The sequence below is a fragment of the Lissotriton helveticus genome, chromosome 3_1 (assembly GCF_964261635.1).
Source record: "Lissotriton helveticus chromosome 3_1, aLisHel1.1, whole genome shotgun sequence".
Lineage (NCBI taxonomy): Eukaryota > Metazoa > Chordata > Amphibia > Caudata > Salamandridae > Lissotriton > Lissotriton helveticus.
Genome location: NC_136061.1, coordinates 976,172,946 through 976,186,339, shown reverse-complemented (window position 1 = coordinate 976,186,339; position 13,394 = coordinate 976,172,946). Strand labels below are relative to the sequence as shown.

General features: G+C 43.2%; 1 protein-coding gene across 1 annotated transcript in view; it reads left to right on the top strand.

Annotated features, from left to right (window-relative positions):
* Positions 1-13,394, top strand: part of NDUFA10 (NADH:ubiquinone oxidoreductase subunit A10) — a 171,775-nt gene that overhangs the window by 111,552 nt on the left and 46,829 nt on the right. Inside the window, exon 7 of the mRNA XM_078681409.1 lies at positions 4,147-4,201. Within this exon, the coding sequence (XP_078537535.1) occupies positions 4,147-4,201 (55 nt within the window). The remainder of the gene's footprint in view (positions 1-4,146; positions 4,202-13,394) is intronic.

Here is a 13,394-nt window from a genome sequence, read left to right as displayed (position 1 = left end):
AAGCAAGGTGATGATTTTGTGCCCTTTCCTGCCATTGCTAAATGCGGCAGCAAGGTCCCAGAATATTCATGTTTGGACATTTAAAAGAGGAGACTGCCATCACTTGTGTTTCATGAAAGAAATCCACCAGGAACAGTAAACAAATATCTTACAGGCCTTTGAGAAGGATCAGAATGTTAAAATCCTTCACTTGGATGTTGCAGGAAAGTTCAAATAAATATTACTTTCCTGCTATTTCAACGTTACTGAATAAACCAAATTGCTATATAACTTTGATGGGTTGTTATGATCCTATCCTCCCATGTGATTCATGAATGGATTGTAAACCATATTCAAACCTCTGTAGCACACACTCATTCGTTTTGGCTATTGATTTGCTAAGGAGGAAGCCAGCCTTGTTACAGTTGGTCTATGAAGCAGAAACCATCCAGCTTCAGGACTGCTCTGGGTAACAATCTTATATTTGCTATATTTTTTCTTTCGTCCAAAAAGTGCCAACAGAATTTAATTTCAATCAGGAAATGATTCGCATAAACTCCAATCAATCAATCAATCAATCAATCATGCCATTTGTATAGCGCACTACTCACCCGGGAGGGTCTCAAGGCGCTTGGGGGGAGGGGTATGCTACTGCTTGAACAGCCAGGTCTTGAGTTGTTTCCTGAAGGCGAGATGGTCCTGGGTCAGCCGAAGGTGGATGGGGAGGGAGTTCCAAGTCTTGGCAGCCAGGTAAGAGAAGGATCTTCCTCCGGCGGTGGCTCTTCGGATGCGTGGTACGGCTGCGAGGGCGAGGCTGGTGGACCGTAGCTGGCGGGTGGACGTGTAGAAGGTCAGGCGGTCGTTGAGGTACTTGGGGCCCAGGTCGTGGAGAGACTTGTGGGTGAGGAGCCGGAACGTGATCCTCTTGTCGACGGGGAGCCAGTGCAGGTTCCTCAGGTGGCTGGAGATGTGGCTGCGTCGGGGGACATCCAGGATGAGTCGTGCGGAGGCGTTCTGGATGCGCTGGAGTCTTTTCTGTAGCTTGGCTGTGGTTCTGGCGTAGAGGGCGTTTCCGTAGTCCAGTCGGCTGGTGACGAGTGCCTGGGTGACGGTCTTCCTGGTCTCGGTCGGGATCCAGCGGAAGATCTTGCGAAGCATACGCAGGGTGTTGAAGCACGATGAGGAGACGGCGTTGACTTGTCTGGTCATCGAGAGGGAGGGGTCCAGGATGAAGCCCAGGTTGCGTGCGTGGTCGGTTGGCTTGGGTGCGGTGCCCAGGGCTGGGGGCCACCAGGAGTCGTCCCAGGCGGAGGGCGAAGATCCCAGGATGAGGACTTCCTTCTTGTCCGAGTTCAGTTTCAGGCGGCTGTCCTTCATCCACTCGGCGACGTCTTTCATCCCTTCGTGTAGGCAGGTTCTGGCGCTGTCGGGGTCTCTGGTGAGGGAGAGGATCAGCTGGGTGTCGTCGGCGTAAGAGAGGATGTTGAGGTTGTGCTGGCGTGCGATGGCTGCGAGAGGTTTCATGTAGATGTTGAAGAGGGTGGGGCTGAGTAAAGATCCTTGCGGGACGCCGCAGATGACTTCGGTGGCCTCAGAGCGAAACGGGGGGAGGGGGACTCTTTGTGTTCTTCCGGCGAGGAACGAGATGATCCACTCCAGTGCCTTCTCTTGGATACCGATGTTGCTGAGGCGCTGGACTAGGGTGCGGTGGCAGACTTGTGTCGAACGCAGCGGAGAGGTCCAGGAGGATGAGGGCCACTGTTTCCCCCTTGTCGAGCAGGGTCCGGATGTCGTCGGTGGCTGCGATGAGGGCGGTCTCGATGCTGTGGTTGGCCCTGAAGCCGGACTGCGAGGGGTCGAGGGATCCGTTCGTCTCGAGGAAGGCGGTCAGCTGTCTGTTGACGATCTTCTTGATGACTTTAGCAGGAAAAGGGAGGAGCGAGATGGGGCGGAAGTTTTTGAGATCGGTGGGGTCCACTGTAGGTTTCTTCAGGAGGGCGCTGATCTCGGCGTGCTTCCAGCTCTCCGGGAATGTGGATGTGTTGAAGGAGGCGTTGATGATTTTCCGGAGTTGGGGTGCGATGGTGGAGTCGGCCTTGTTGAAGACGTGGTGTGGGCAGGGGTCGGTCGGTGATCCGGAGTGGATGGTGTTCATCGTGCGGGCTGTGTCTTCGGTGGTCACTGTGGTCCAGGTGCGAAGGGTGGCGGTGGGGGGCGTTGGTTCGACGGTTGGGTGCGTGGGTGGGGCGCCGAAGCTGTTGTGGATGTCGGCGATCTTGCGGTGGAAGAACGAGGCGAGGGAGTCGCAGAGGTCTTGTGACGGAGTGATGTCGTTGCTGCCGGTGCTGGGGTTGGAGAACTCCTTGACGATAGTGATAGTGCGCCCTCTTTATTGTAGCATTGCATAATCTAGGTTTTTCCAGAGTATTAACATTTTTCCTGAAAAAAACACATAAATGTGTGAAATTGGTCTTTGCTAAGAATCTAAACCCTCTTTCCTGTAAACTGGATGCAGTTGAACCTTTTGTTTTCAACCTATGTCCCTAGGTTGATGGGTCCAAGTTAGCCTATACATCCTATACATCCTTTCTAGTGACTATTGAAAACTACAGGGATTGGTAAAAAAATAATTCTTCCATCTGAACACTTTTAAGCACTATTTTAAGACTTTCTCCACCTTTTCCTCTGGTTCTAAGCCTGTTCAAATGTCTGAGCTTAATTATGTTGTAGACGTTCACCAGCTTGTTGATCCTCAAGACACCAGTGACCTTGTAGATCATGCTTCTGGTGGCGTTTTTTTTCTTTCAATGTGGTCTCATGCAGGTATCTTTCCACAAAATTCTCTCAACTGTCCTGGTTAGTGATGTGATAAGCCCCCTTCCTTCCCTGCGTACTTCTAAAGCAGAAATGACATTGCCAGAAAGCTTAGTCCTCATCTGTTTTGAAAGAGCAAAGGCTATTTATTCATTGGATGGCTCTTTGTTTCCTCTGGGGTTTACTTTTTCTAGTTTCTAAGGAATCATTTGCTTGTTAGGTGCCTCGCTCACCCGATATGCAATAGAATTGCTGCACTTTCTCATTGGGAGTGTATTCATGTTCATACATAGAGAAACAAGGAAGCATCCATGATTTTCATCATCATATCCCCTTGAAGGTGGTGCAGGCATGCAACCTACTACGAAAACATTTGCCAGACCCCATTCTGAATGTCAGGACAAAACCTAAGATTAAAAAAAATGTGTTGGCTAGGTTGAATAATAATGGCTTTAACAAAGTAAGTAGTTTTTAGACCAATTTCTGAACTCATAGGGCCTGATTTAGATCTCAATGTATGGGTTACTCTGTCACAACAGTTGTGGATATCCTGTCCGTTGAAATATAAATCTCATTTAATGCTGTGGGATTTATATTTCGGCAGATGGGATATCCGTCATTGTTGTGGTGGAGTAACCCGTCCGCCCACATCTAAATCAGGCCCTTAGACTCACTTCGACCTCACCTACCCATTAAACCCCTACAGCTGTACACAGAGGGGTAAAAGTACTTTTGTCTTCATTACGAGTTCCCCCCATGTTCATTACGATAATTATTTCACACGATAACCTGACACCGGTATTTGGATTTAACCATATACTATAATTATCACCTGTTGTTAAGTGTTGCCTGCAACATAGCGTTTTTAGTGCAGCTTTGAGCTGCTAACATTTGCCTCAGCCTGTTCGATTTGATTGCACCTCGGTGTGATTAAAATCCCCACAACTAATAATTCAGATATGTGCAGTACCAGTAGATCCTGCAAATTATAGAACTGTACTCGGTACTTTTAATGAGACCCTTAGTGTGTAGGATGTGTAAGTGAATAGAGCTTGTGTGACAGAATGACACCCATGCACATAATTTTACGTATGTGATGTAAGAGATGTTCCTGCCTCATGGTCATCAGTCAGGACATCCAGTCTGGAGAGGTGAACTAGGGAGTACCAGTTCAAATGTTAATGCGGTGGTTGACTTGCACAATTTTACCTAGATGGAGGAAAAACACATCATGAAAAAATTCACCCTTAATTTGTGGTACTGAGTAAAGTTTGTGTGTGACTGAGTCAGTGATTTCATTCTATTATGTTTGACAACTGAATGTAACATGTTTTTTTTCATGTGTTGTTTCAGTGAAACTAGTGAAGTTTTGCAGTACACTGGCGATGAAGCCCAGGATATTGATAAGGTAAGAAAATCATCTGGCGTATGACGTTATCTTAAAGTTGTCTATGCCTAGTGAGTCGGCTTATTTTAAACCTTCACCTTTTTGGGCTCTTTCTTGGTTATATATATTTATATATTCTAGTTCGCAGAGGCACGTGGATTACCTTTCCATTTGCAAAGAAAAGGAAATCAGACCGGTATTTCCCACCCCTTTCTTTGGGTTAAAATCCTTTAGGAATATAGGTGTATTTGGAATTCAGCAAACCTCAGAGAAGCTCTAACAGGATATAGATGAGGAGCCGTATCCGTAAACTCCTTAATCAGTTCACACGAAACCCTAGGTATTTTATAATGTGTTTATATGCTATTCTAATATGTATTTCAAGTGTATTTGAATGATCACTATAACTGGTAATACTATTAGAATGAATATAATATAAACCTCAATCTCATCCTACATCCCTTATCAAACATGTCCTGTGTTATTACGCTGTCTTGTTGCCCAGGTATATACACACTGCATACGTATTGGAGACCTATTGGCCTTCAGTGTTGTATGACGGGCACCTTGTCTTCTAAAACCCTTTCACTTTCTACAATTGGGAAGAGCTTAAATACCTTTCCCCCCATTACATATCTGAGCTTGTGCAGGCTCCTCTCAATCGGAATACCACGTTGAACCAGTAATAACACCTAGCTTAAAAAAAGCTTTCATTTAGTTCAGAAACTGAAGATTTTACAAGATCATTTTGTAGGAAAGATTGACTCTGTTGATGGCGTAGGCAGCTCCTGAAAAGTTCCTCAGGCACCGGTACAATAACAGCTGTCGGAGACCCAGAAATACCGTTTTTGGCTGCTGTTGCACCCCAAACAACAGAAGGGAGGGAGTGGGGCGGGGGAGGGGGAGGGAGTGTCTCACTTTTCCCCAGGGTATGAAAAGCACATAGACGTTGGTGCAAAAACGCCGGGCCAATGAGGGCCCAGGTAATGTTTTTAACCTTCCTATGGGGGGGGGGGGGGGACACCGCTGCACCCCTGCTGAGTGGAACAGGTTGGGGGGGTTAAAAGGATGGTGCTGCCCCTGCATAAGGTACCTTTGTGGAGCAGGGGGAAATGCGCAGGAATTATCGAGACCCACCCACTCACACCTGAACATCAGCATTGTCATAGTGCTGGAGGGCATACTAGCAGATAAAGGGGTACATTTGTAGGTAAAGGAGGTACACTGGCAGGGTGGTGTGCTGAAGGAAGGTCTCTTACTTGGTTATGCCTTACGGCAGGGTGAGTAGGCCGACGAGGAGTAAGCGGAGCACAGCACTCGTAGCCCAAACCCGCTGGACAGCAGGGCACAAACCGGTCGGACAAGGTAACAAGTTGAGCCTAACAGCAGTAAGAGGCTACTTCCCCTCACGATCGAAGAAAAAAAAAAAAAAAAAACATAATTACCCCAAAAAAGCGGAATGTATGATGGCCTCAACAACTAAAATGTGTCATAACTATAAAAAGCAAATGACAGGACTGGATTGATATAGGGCAGAGATGATGTATGACTCCATCACACAATTATGATTTATGATCCTGTCAGAATGATTTATGTCACTGAAAGAATTATGACACTGTAGTAATGATTTATGGCCCTGTCTTCTTGATTTATGACTGTCCACTGTGATTTATGACGTCCGTGGCATAACATAGAGATCATACACGTTAATAAAACTGTGGCCAAGATTTCCCATGAGAAAACACAAACACACTGCTAGTGTAATTTTTTTATTCACAAATGTATATGTGGGATGTCTACTGATTTGAGTGTGCCAAGTGCAGGGGTTATGTTTAGCCGATCAGAATGCATGTGGCAATTTTGCAAATATGAAGAAGTTAATATGTACAAACAAAACAATGTCTCATAAACCGATCTATTTCAAAGATCTGTAACTATCCAGTAATGCGTTCAACAAAGACAACAGGTCCAGGGATCTTAGGTCTGGATTATGATTCCTAATGTATTGGAGGGTGAAGGAACCGTGCTCAAAGCTCTGGACCGTGGTAGCTTCGCAATTCAAATAGGGTTATATGTAGGTGAGCTGGTGTTCCTTCGTCTTGGACAATTACTAAGACCCCTAGGGTAAATCTGGCATGGACGTTAGCCGAAACAGACTTATCCGAGGACTTTAACATATGTATTTCTCAAAAACTTGAATGTTCTACTGCAACACCGGAAATACTGCCACTGCGATTTAATGATCAGCACCTCTGTAATCACTTAGCCTTGAGAAAGCCCTGGCAAGATCTGTCATATAGGGCGAAACACGTGTCGGCTGTCTCTTTGTCTCTGTTAACAAAAGCTGGCTGTTTTTCTTCAATAAAAGATTTTGATGATATAAACAAAGAGCATTATGGATTAAATGAGTGACAAAATATTGGATATGAAGTATTAACTGTCAACCAACGAAATATTTGATAAAAAAGGGTTTACCCTAGGTGTCTTAGTAATTGTCCAAGACGAAGAAACACCAGCTCACCTACATATAACCCTATCCAGTAATGCAACGGCTTCTTCATAGCTGCTACCCAATGCATTATTTAGAGGAGTGCAGTAAACAGCAAAGCCACCACAAATGGCACATTCTCTTTCTACACCCTGCAACATTGTTATATTTGGAGTTTCCTAGGTGAAGGACAAATCTCTGGTGGCAGTTATGCCAGCTTTACCGTTAGGTCCGTCAAGATCCAGAGGTATCTATGCCATAAATGACTGTGAGTCAGTCGCCTAGTAGAAGCTGATCTGTCTCCTTTTATGGTGGAGTTACCATAGTTAGTGTCTGTCATAGCTATGCTGATAGGCTATCAATTAATGCTAAGGTGTGGTGTTCGTGATGTCATGGAAATCAAGCCGCTTCTGCCTCCAAGCATATTTGGAGTAATGCTCCGTGTTGGAATATATTCCACCATCTGATCAAAAATACACTTCAGAGCACAGCACCAAAAGTAATTTAAAACTGACCCTGTTGTCTGTTTGATTTTAATTTCAATAATACACCAAGAAAAACAAGGTGGACGGAATGATATAGTCCACATGTAAATACAGAGATATGTTAGTTCTCTGTATCGCTGTCTGCATCTACGCTCCAACTACGTCTCAACTAATTAAGAACTAACTTATCTCTGTATTTACATGTGGACTATATTATTCTGTCCACCTTATTTTCCTTGATGTATTATTGAAATTAAAATCAAACTGACAACAGTCACTTTTAAATTACTTTGGTGCTGTGCTCTGAATTGTATTTTTGATTATGTAGTTAAATGGAAAAGTTCTTTTTCCAATACAGAGTAACACTGCTTTAGTGGCACAGCGTTATCATTGAGCACGGCTTTACATTGGTTACCTAATAATTGCAAACATAACGGAGGTGGTGACTATTCATTTTCTACCCCTGCCATCTGTTTCTAGTGCGATATTCCGCCATCTGACAAGGCTATTGGTCAAGTTTCTCTCTCCCTCAACATGTGGAGTCAGTGGCATTTTTTGTCCTCCACTGACCAGAACAGGGAGTGGTACGGGCTGTAGACACCATTAACAGTCATTGGTAAAACAGTGACTGATTTGGAATGGTAGGATGTAGAACTGTGCCCATACTGGCTACATGGTGATTTTTCTACATTACATTGGTAAATTATGAACTTTGGAGCTAATAAAACATGCATTTTGCAGTATAAACCAGTTGTAGAGTCACGTTTTTTTATATGTGCCTGCCATCTAATGGTTCAACCAGTAATAGTTTTCAAAAATGTTCAAAGTAATAATAGACACAGATGGTAAACAGCCTTTACAATAAAGTCATTTCTATGCAGTGCCTTTACCACGCAACGCAGCTGTTAACACTTACATAAGTATTTGTGCCTTGACCACACGTGCGCTTACGTTGTGAGTGAGGTGTTTTTTAAATAAATAACAAAATTATTATAATTTTTTTTTAAAAAGGGGTTTAGGTGCAGGTAGTGGTAAAGGTAGGTAAGGGTGACTTTAGGTTTTCGGGGTAGGCAGTGGTAAAGGCAGGTAAGGGTAATTTTAGGATTTTGGAAATGGAGTGGTAAAGGGAGGTAAGGGTGATTTAGGGTTTGGGTTGTACGAGTGCTAAATGGAGATCAGGGTAATTTAGGTGTGGGCAATGGTAAAGGGAGATAGGTTAATTTTAGGTTTGGCTAATGGTAATGGGAGATATAGGTACAAAAGGGTTTAGGGTGGGTAGTGGTAAAGTGGAAGTAAAGTTACATTTAGGGGTGGATAGTGATTAAGGAAGGTCTGGGTAAGTGCTTGGTTTAGGAGTGGGTAGTGGGGGGTTAAATTAAATTAAAATGAAATCTGTATGTGTGTGGAAATCGGAGGTTTACTTACCTTACATTAACTTACCAGTATGGTAAAGACATCTGCGTGGTAAAGGCTGCATAGAAAAGGGAGTACAGGCATGCATTGTAATGTCCTACATTCGACCCAGATAAGGACAGGAAGGTATTTTACAATTTGGTTGTCTACTATTCAGTTCCACTAGGAAAAGAGTTGCACATTTTAGGGGTGGGTAGTGATTAAGGTAGGTCTGGGTAATTTCTTGGTTTAGAAGGGGGTAGTCGTAATGGGAGGTTAGGAGAAAACTAAAAGCAATGGGGGGTTTATATTAAATTAAAATAAAATGAAATCTGCATGTGCGTGTGTATGTGGGAATCGGGGGTTTACTTAGCTTACGTTAACTTACCAGTATGGTAAAGACATCTGCGTGGTAAAGGCTGCATAGAAAAGGGAGTACAGGCATGCATTGTAATGTCCTACATTCGACCCAGATAAGGACAGGAAGGTATTTTACAATTTGGTTGTCTACTATTCAGTTCCACTAGGAAATGAGTTGCACATTTTAGGGGTGGGTAGTGATTAAGGTAGGTCTGGGTAATTTCTTGGTTTAGAAGGGGGTAGTCGTAATGGGAGGTTAGGAGAAAACTAAAAGCAATGGGGGGTTTATATTAAATTAAAATAAAATGAAATCTGCATGTGCGTGTGTATGTGGGAATCGGGGGTTTACTTAGCTTACGTTAACTTACCATGTATGGTAAAGACATCTGCGTGGTAAGGGCTGCAAGGAAAAGGGGGTAAAGACATGCATTGTAATGTCATACATTCGACCTAGATGAGGACACAAAGGTATTTTACAGTTTGGTTCTCTACTGTTCAGTTCCACTGGGAAATGAGTTGCACATTATATTTTTATTGTTATGTCAAGAAATTGCTTATACAAAGCAAGGGTATCACGTTCTGCCAAGAAAATCTCAGGTATGTATGCATGTATGTATATGATTTTCCTATAGTGCAAACCTAGCAAAATTGCAGCAGAACGCTGTACATGGTCAAAGACCAGCATAAAGTCAATGAATGATAGCAGAGGTACCTCGGTTGCGGATGTTTAATACATTGTGATGTAGTGCTCTTCAAAGAGGTCAGTCTTCAACTCTTCCCTATATTGGAGAAGATAGGGTGATCTTGATGTATACAGGGATGTTGTTCCAGGTACTTTGTGCATAGTTTGACAAACCCTTTTGCCTTGTTTTTTGTCTTTTTTTACACTTCTTCTCTGCAGACTGATGGTAACCTGGCTGCAGGTGTGCAGATAACCACAAGAGTTGGTGACCTTGTCTGCAAGATAAGCTCAGCTGCTTGTCGTGATGGCTTTGTAAATGATTCATCTGGTTTTGAAGATGGCACAGGCCGGCAAGGGGAGTGATCGGGATGCGGGTTATGCGATCATATTTTCCCAGGCTCTGGACGAGGATTGCTACAGACCGTGTAGGAAGCTGTTGATGGATGCCGGTGTTGAGTCTGGGGCTCCATGAAATAGGGTGTTACCACCATTCAGATGTGAGAGTATGAGGGCTTGAAAGGCAGTTCTGAAGTCACTTTCTAGAGGAAATGGTTTCACTTTTTGAAGAGAGTGCTAGAAGAGAGTACTAGTCAAGGCTGTCTTATTGCAGTGTGTTCTTGAGGATGAGGTTGATTCCAAGTGACTTTAGCATTCAGTCAAATTTGGGGCTTTAAGCCTTTACAGTTCCGGACGTTGATCCTGGTGTGTCCTATTTATTGTTTGGTGTTTTTGGCAAATAACAGAAATTATCTCTCTTGTTTGAGTTGAGTTTTAGGTAGATACAAAACATCCAGGTCTGGATGATGTGCAGTCAATGTCTGAGGCATTGGATGTCTGAAGCAGAGGAGACTTTCAAGTTGAGTTGTATATCGTCGGCATATTGTTGAATATTGGTGCTGTTATCTGTGTGTGTAGAACAGCAACTGGCTCCATGCAGAGGTTAAAGATGACTGGAGACACTATGGATCCCTGGCGGACTCATCGCATTATAGAAATCTTGTGGGACCTGGAGATGCCCATGTGAACAAACTGACATTGGTTGGAAAGGTAAAAGGAGAACCAGTGAAGGACATTTCCAGTGGATATGATTTGAGACTCCAGGGTGTATATTAGGGTTGGCTGTCGAAGGTATCTAAGAGTTCCAACAACATTAGGAGGCAATGTTTATTGTCTGTGGTCAGAAGAGAATTATGTACCAAGTGTAAGGTTGAGTCTCCCTGCTGCAACATCATCTGAAGCCAAGCTTGTAGTTCAGGAGATGGTTAGCATTGATGTGGTTTTGGAGTTGAACCTAGACTGCATTTTTTTTTAACAATCATGCAGATTAACGGTAGGTGAGTGATGGGCCAGTATTTGATGAGGTCATTAGTGTCTAATGTAGGTTTCTTAAGGTGTGGCAAGATCTGGGCTATCTTGAGAGCTTGTGGGAAGATTCTTTGAGCGAGAGAGACTTTGACAATGGTAAATAGTGGTGATAGTGCCCCCAGAGAGAACTTTGATTAAGGGCTTTGAGGGAGTGGAGTATGTCAACGAGATGTCTGAGAGATGGGGGTTTGAAGACTGACCATTGCAGAATTCTAAGGGACGAAGAAGGCATAAGAGATGAAGCAGGCTTGGTGTTGTTGATGTGATGTTGGATCATCTATGTTTTTCCACTGAAGAGAAAGTTCAATGGCATTTTATTCTTCTGTGGAGTGAGGAGTAGGTGGGTCTGTCAGGTGTTAATGCAGTGTTTGATTGTTTTGTAACATATCCTGCTTTTGGTGGTGCCTTCATTGATGGCCTTGATATATTACTTTACTTTGTTTGATTTGATAAGCTGTCTGCATGTTGCGAGGAGGGACTTAGTTTATCGAGCGCTCTGTTTTTCTTTAATTTATTTTACTGTCTGCGAATGGATCATTTATATTGTCATCAAGTACTTTAGAGTGCCATGGTGTTGAAGGCCTTGCACATTCATGCCTTAATTGGGGCATGAATGTTCAGGTAGTTTTCCAGAGAAATATGGTTCACCAGCAGCATATTTAAGGCAATAAGTGCATTTTAAAATAAATAGACATCACTGAGACTATTCAATAAGCTTTTATTAAGATTTTGCAGGTTCTGAAATGCAATAAAGTCCAGTGCACACATGGTGAATACACCGAGCTTAAGTCAAACAAAATCAATAGTTTGTATGCACAATGCAATAGACAATAAAACAGGCTGCAGTGAAAAAGTGGTTGCTGAATTTATCAGTTCCAACTGTTGTATTTTGCAGCGATTTTAGATTTGGCACCCTTAAAAGTTTGTTTTATTATAAATGTATTAGGAAACCCAAATAGATACGGGAAAGTGCCCTTGGTACCCATCCAATGATGAATATTTCTAACTGATAATTCGGAAGACAGATTTATTTCAGTCTTTGCTCTTAATGACATCAGAGACCTTTATATTTATCATTCCCTTGACTTTGGAGTCTTAAATATAATTCTCCAAATCTAAAATGCTGAACTTAAAATCTGAATTAGAGCTTGTCTAGGTATGAGAAACAATTTAATGAATGGAAAAAAACACAAATGAAGTGGGATTATTTTTTACTTTTTCCCCAAGACCGTACAAGCTGATCAAGCCAATTCCATTGTTAAAGCGTGGACAATAGCGGTAGAAGGGACTGTGAGCAATCATTTAAAACAACTTTCTTTTAACCCTTAAATCCAATAGTAAAAATCCTGCTTTATAGAGAGCCCGAGGAACTAATTTCCTGAGATCAACTTTTCTTGGGGGTTCGTGGAATAACCACTGTATCTAAAGTTGACTCTTTCAAAAGAGCATTTCAGAGCTAGAAGCAAGGATTTTAGAACTGACAAATGCTTGTCAAAACTGAAGACACAGGTATTTGTACATATTTTATTGCTCGATTGGACATTCTGGAGAAAGCAGGTAAACATTCTTGGCCTTCTAGAGAAAATCAGAGTTTTAGTCTTGTTAACATTGATTGTTTTTAAATATATTTTATTTTAGTTTTCAGTCAGAAGAAGCATACATAATCCATATCAACAGGGCTAAGCAACCAAGGCAACATCATTACCTTCACTAGTAATACAGAGTTACTGTATTCTATGGCACTCTCATTTTGATACATTATGGTTCCATGAAAGTCTTGTTTCTCTCCGTGTAGGATCGGTTACCTCCACCACCCTCCCACCTCGAGCTATACGGGAGTATTCCCACAGCTTCTGACGTCACAGCAGTAGGGACATCCTGAAAGTATTCTCTCTAACATCCCCTTATTTTGAAATAATTCTTGGAAAACACTCTCTAATTCAATTTCTAATTTCTAATTTAAAACATTTATAGAGCGCATCGTCCACCGTACGGTTTCTTGGCGCTAACGAGAGGTCCGAGTACTGAGACATAGAAGCCGTCAAATTACAGGGGTGAGCAGGTCTATACAGAAAAAGCCTGTTTAAACAGGAACGTTTTGAGGTCTCTTCGAAAAGAGACGTAGTGGGTGGCAGAACGTAGATGATCGGGCAGGGAGTTCCAAAAAGTGGGGGCCAAGGTAGAGAAATTGGCACCACCCCACTTTTTGCGCTTGAAACGTGGGATTTGGAGGAGAGACTTGGAGGAGGAACGAAGCTCTCTGGTGGGAACATATTCGCTTATCAGCGAAGAGATGAAGGCAGGGGCAGTGCCTTGCCGGGCCTGGAAGGTCATGCAGGCGGTCTTGAAAAGGGAGCGTTCCCTGACAGGCAGCCAGTGGAGCTCCCTAAGGAGAGGTGAAGAATGATGGTAGCGTGGGAGACAGTAGATTAACCGGGCCGC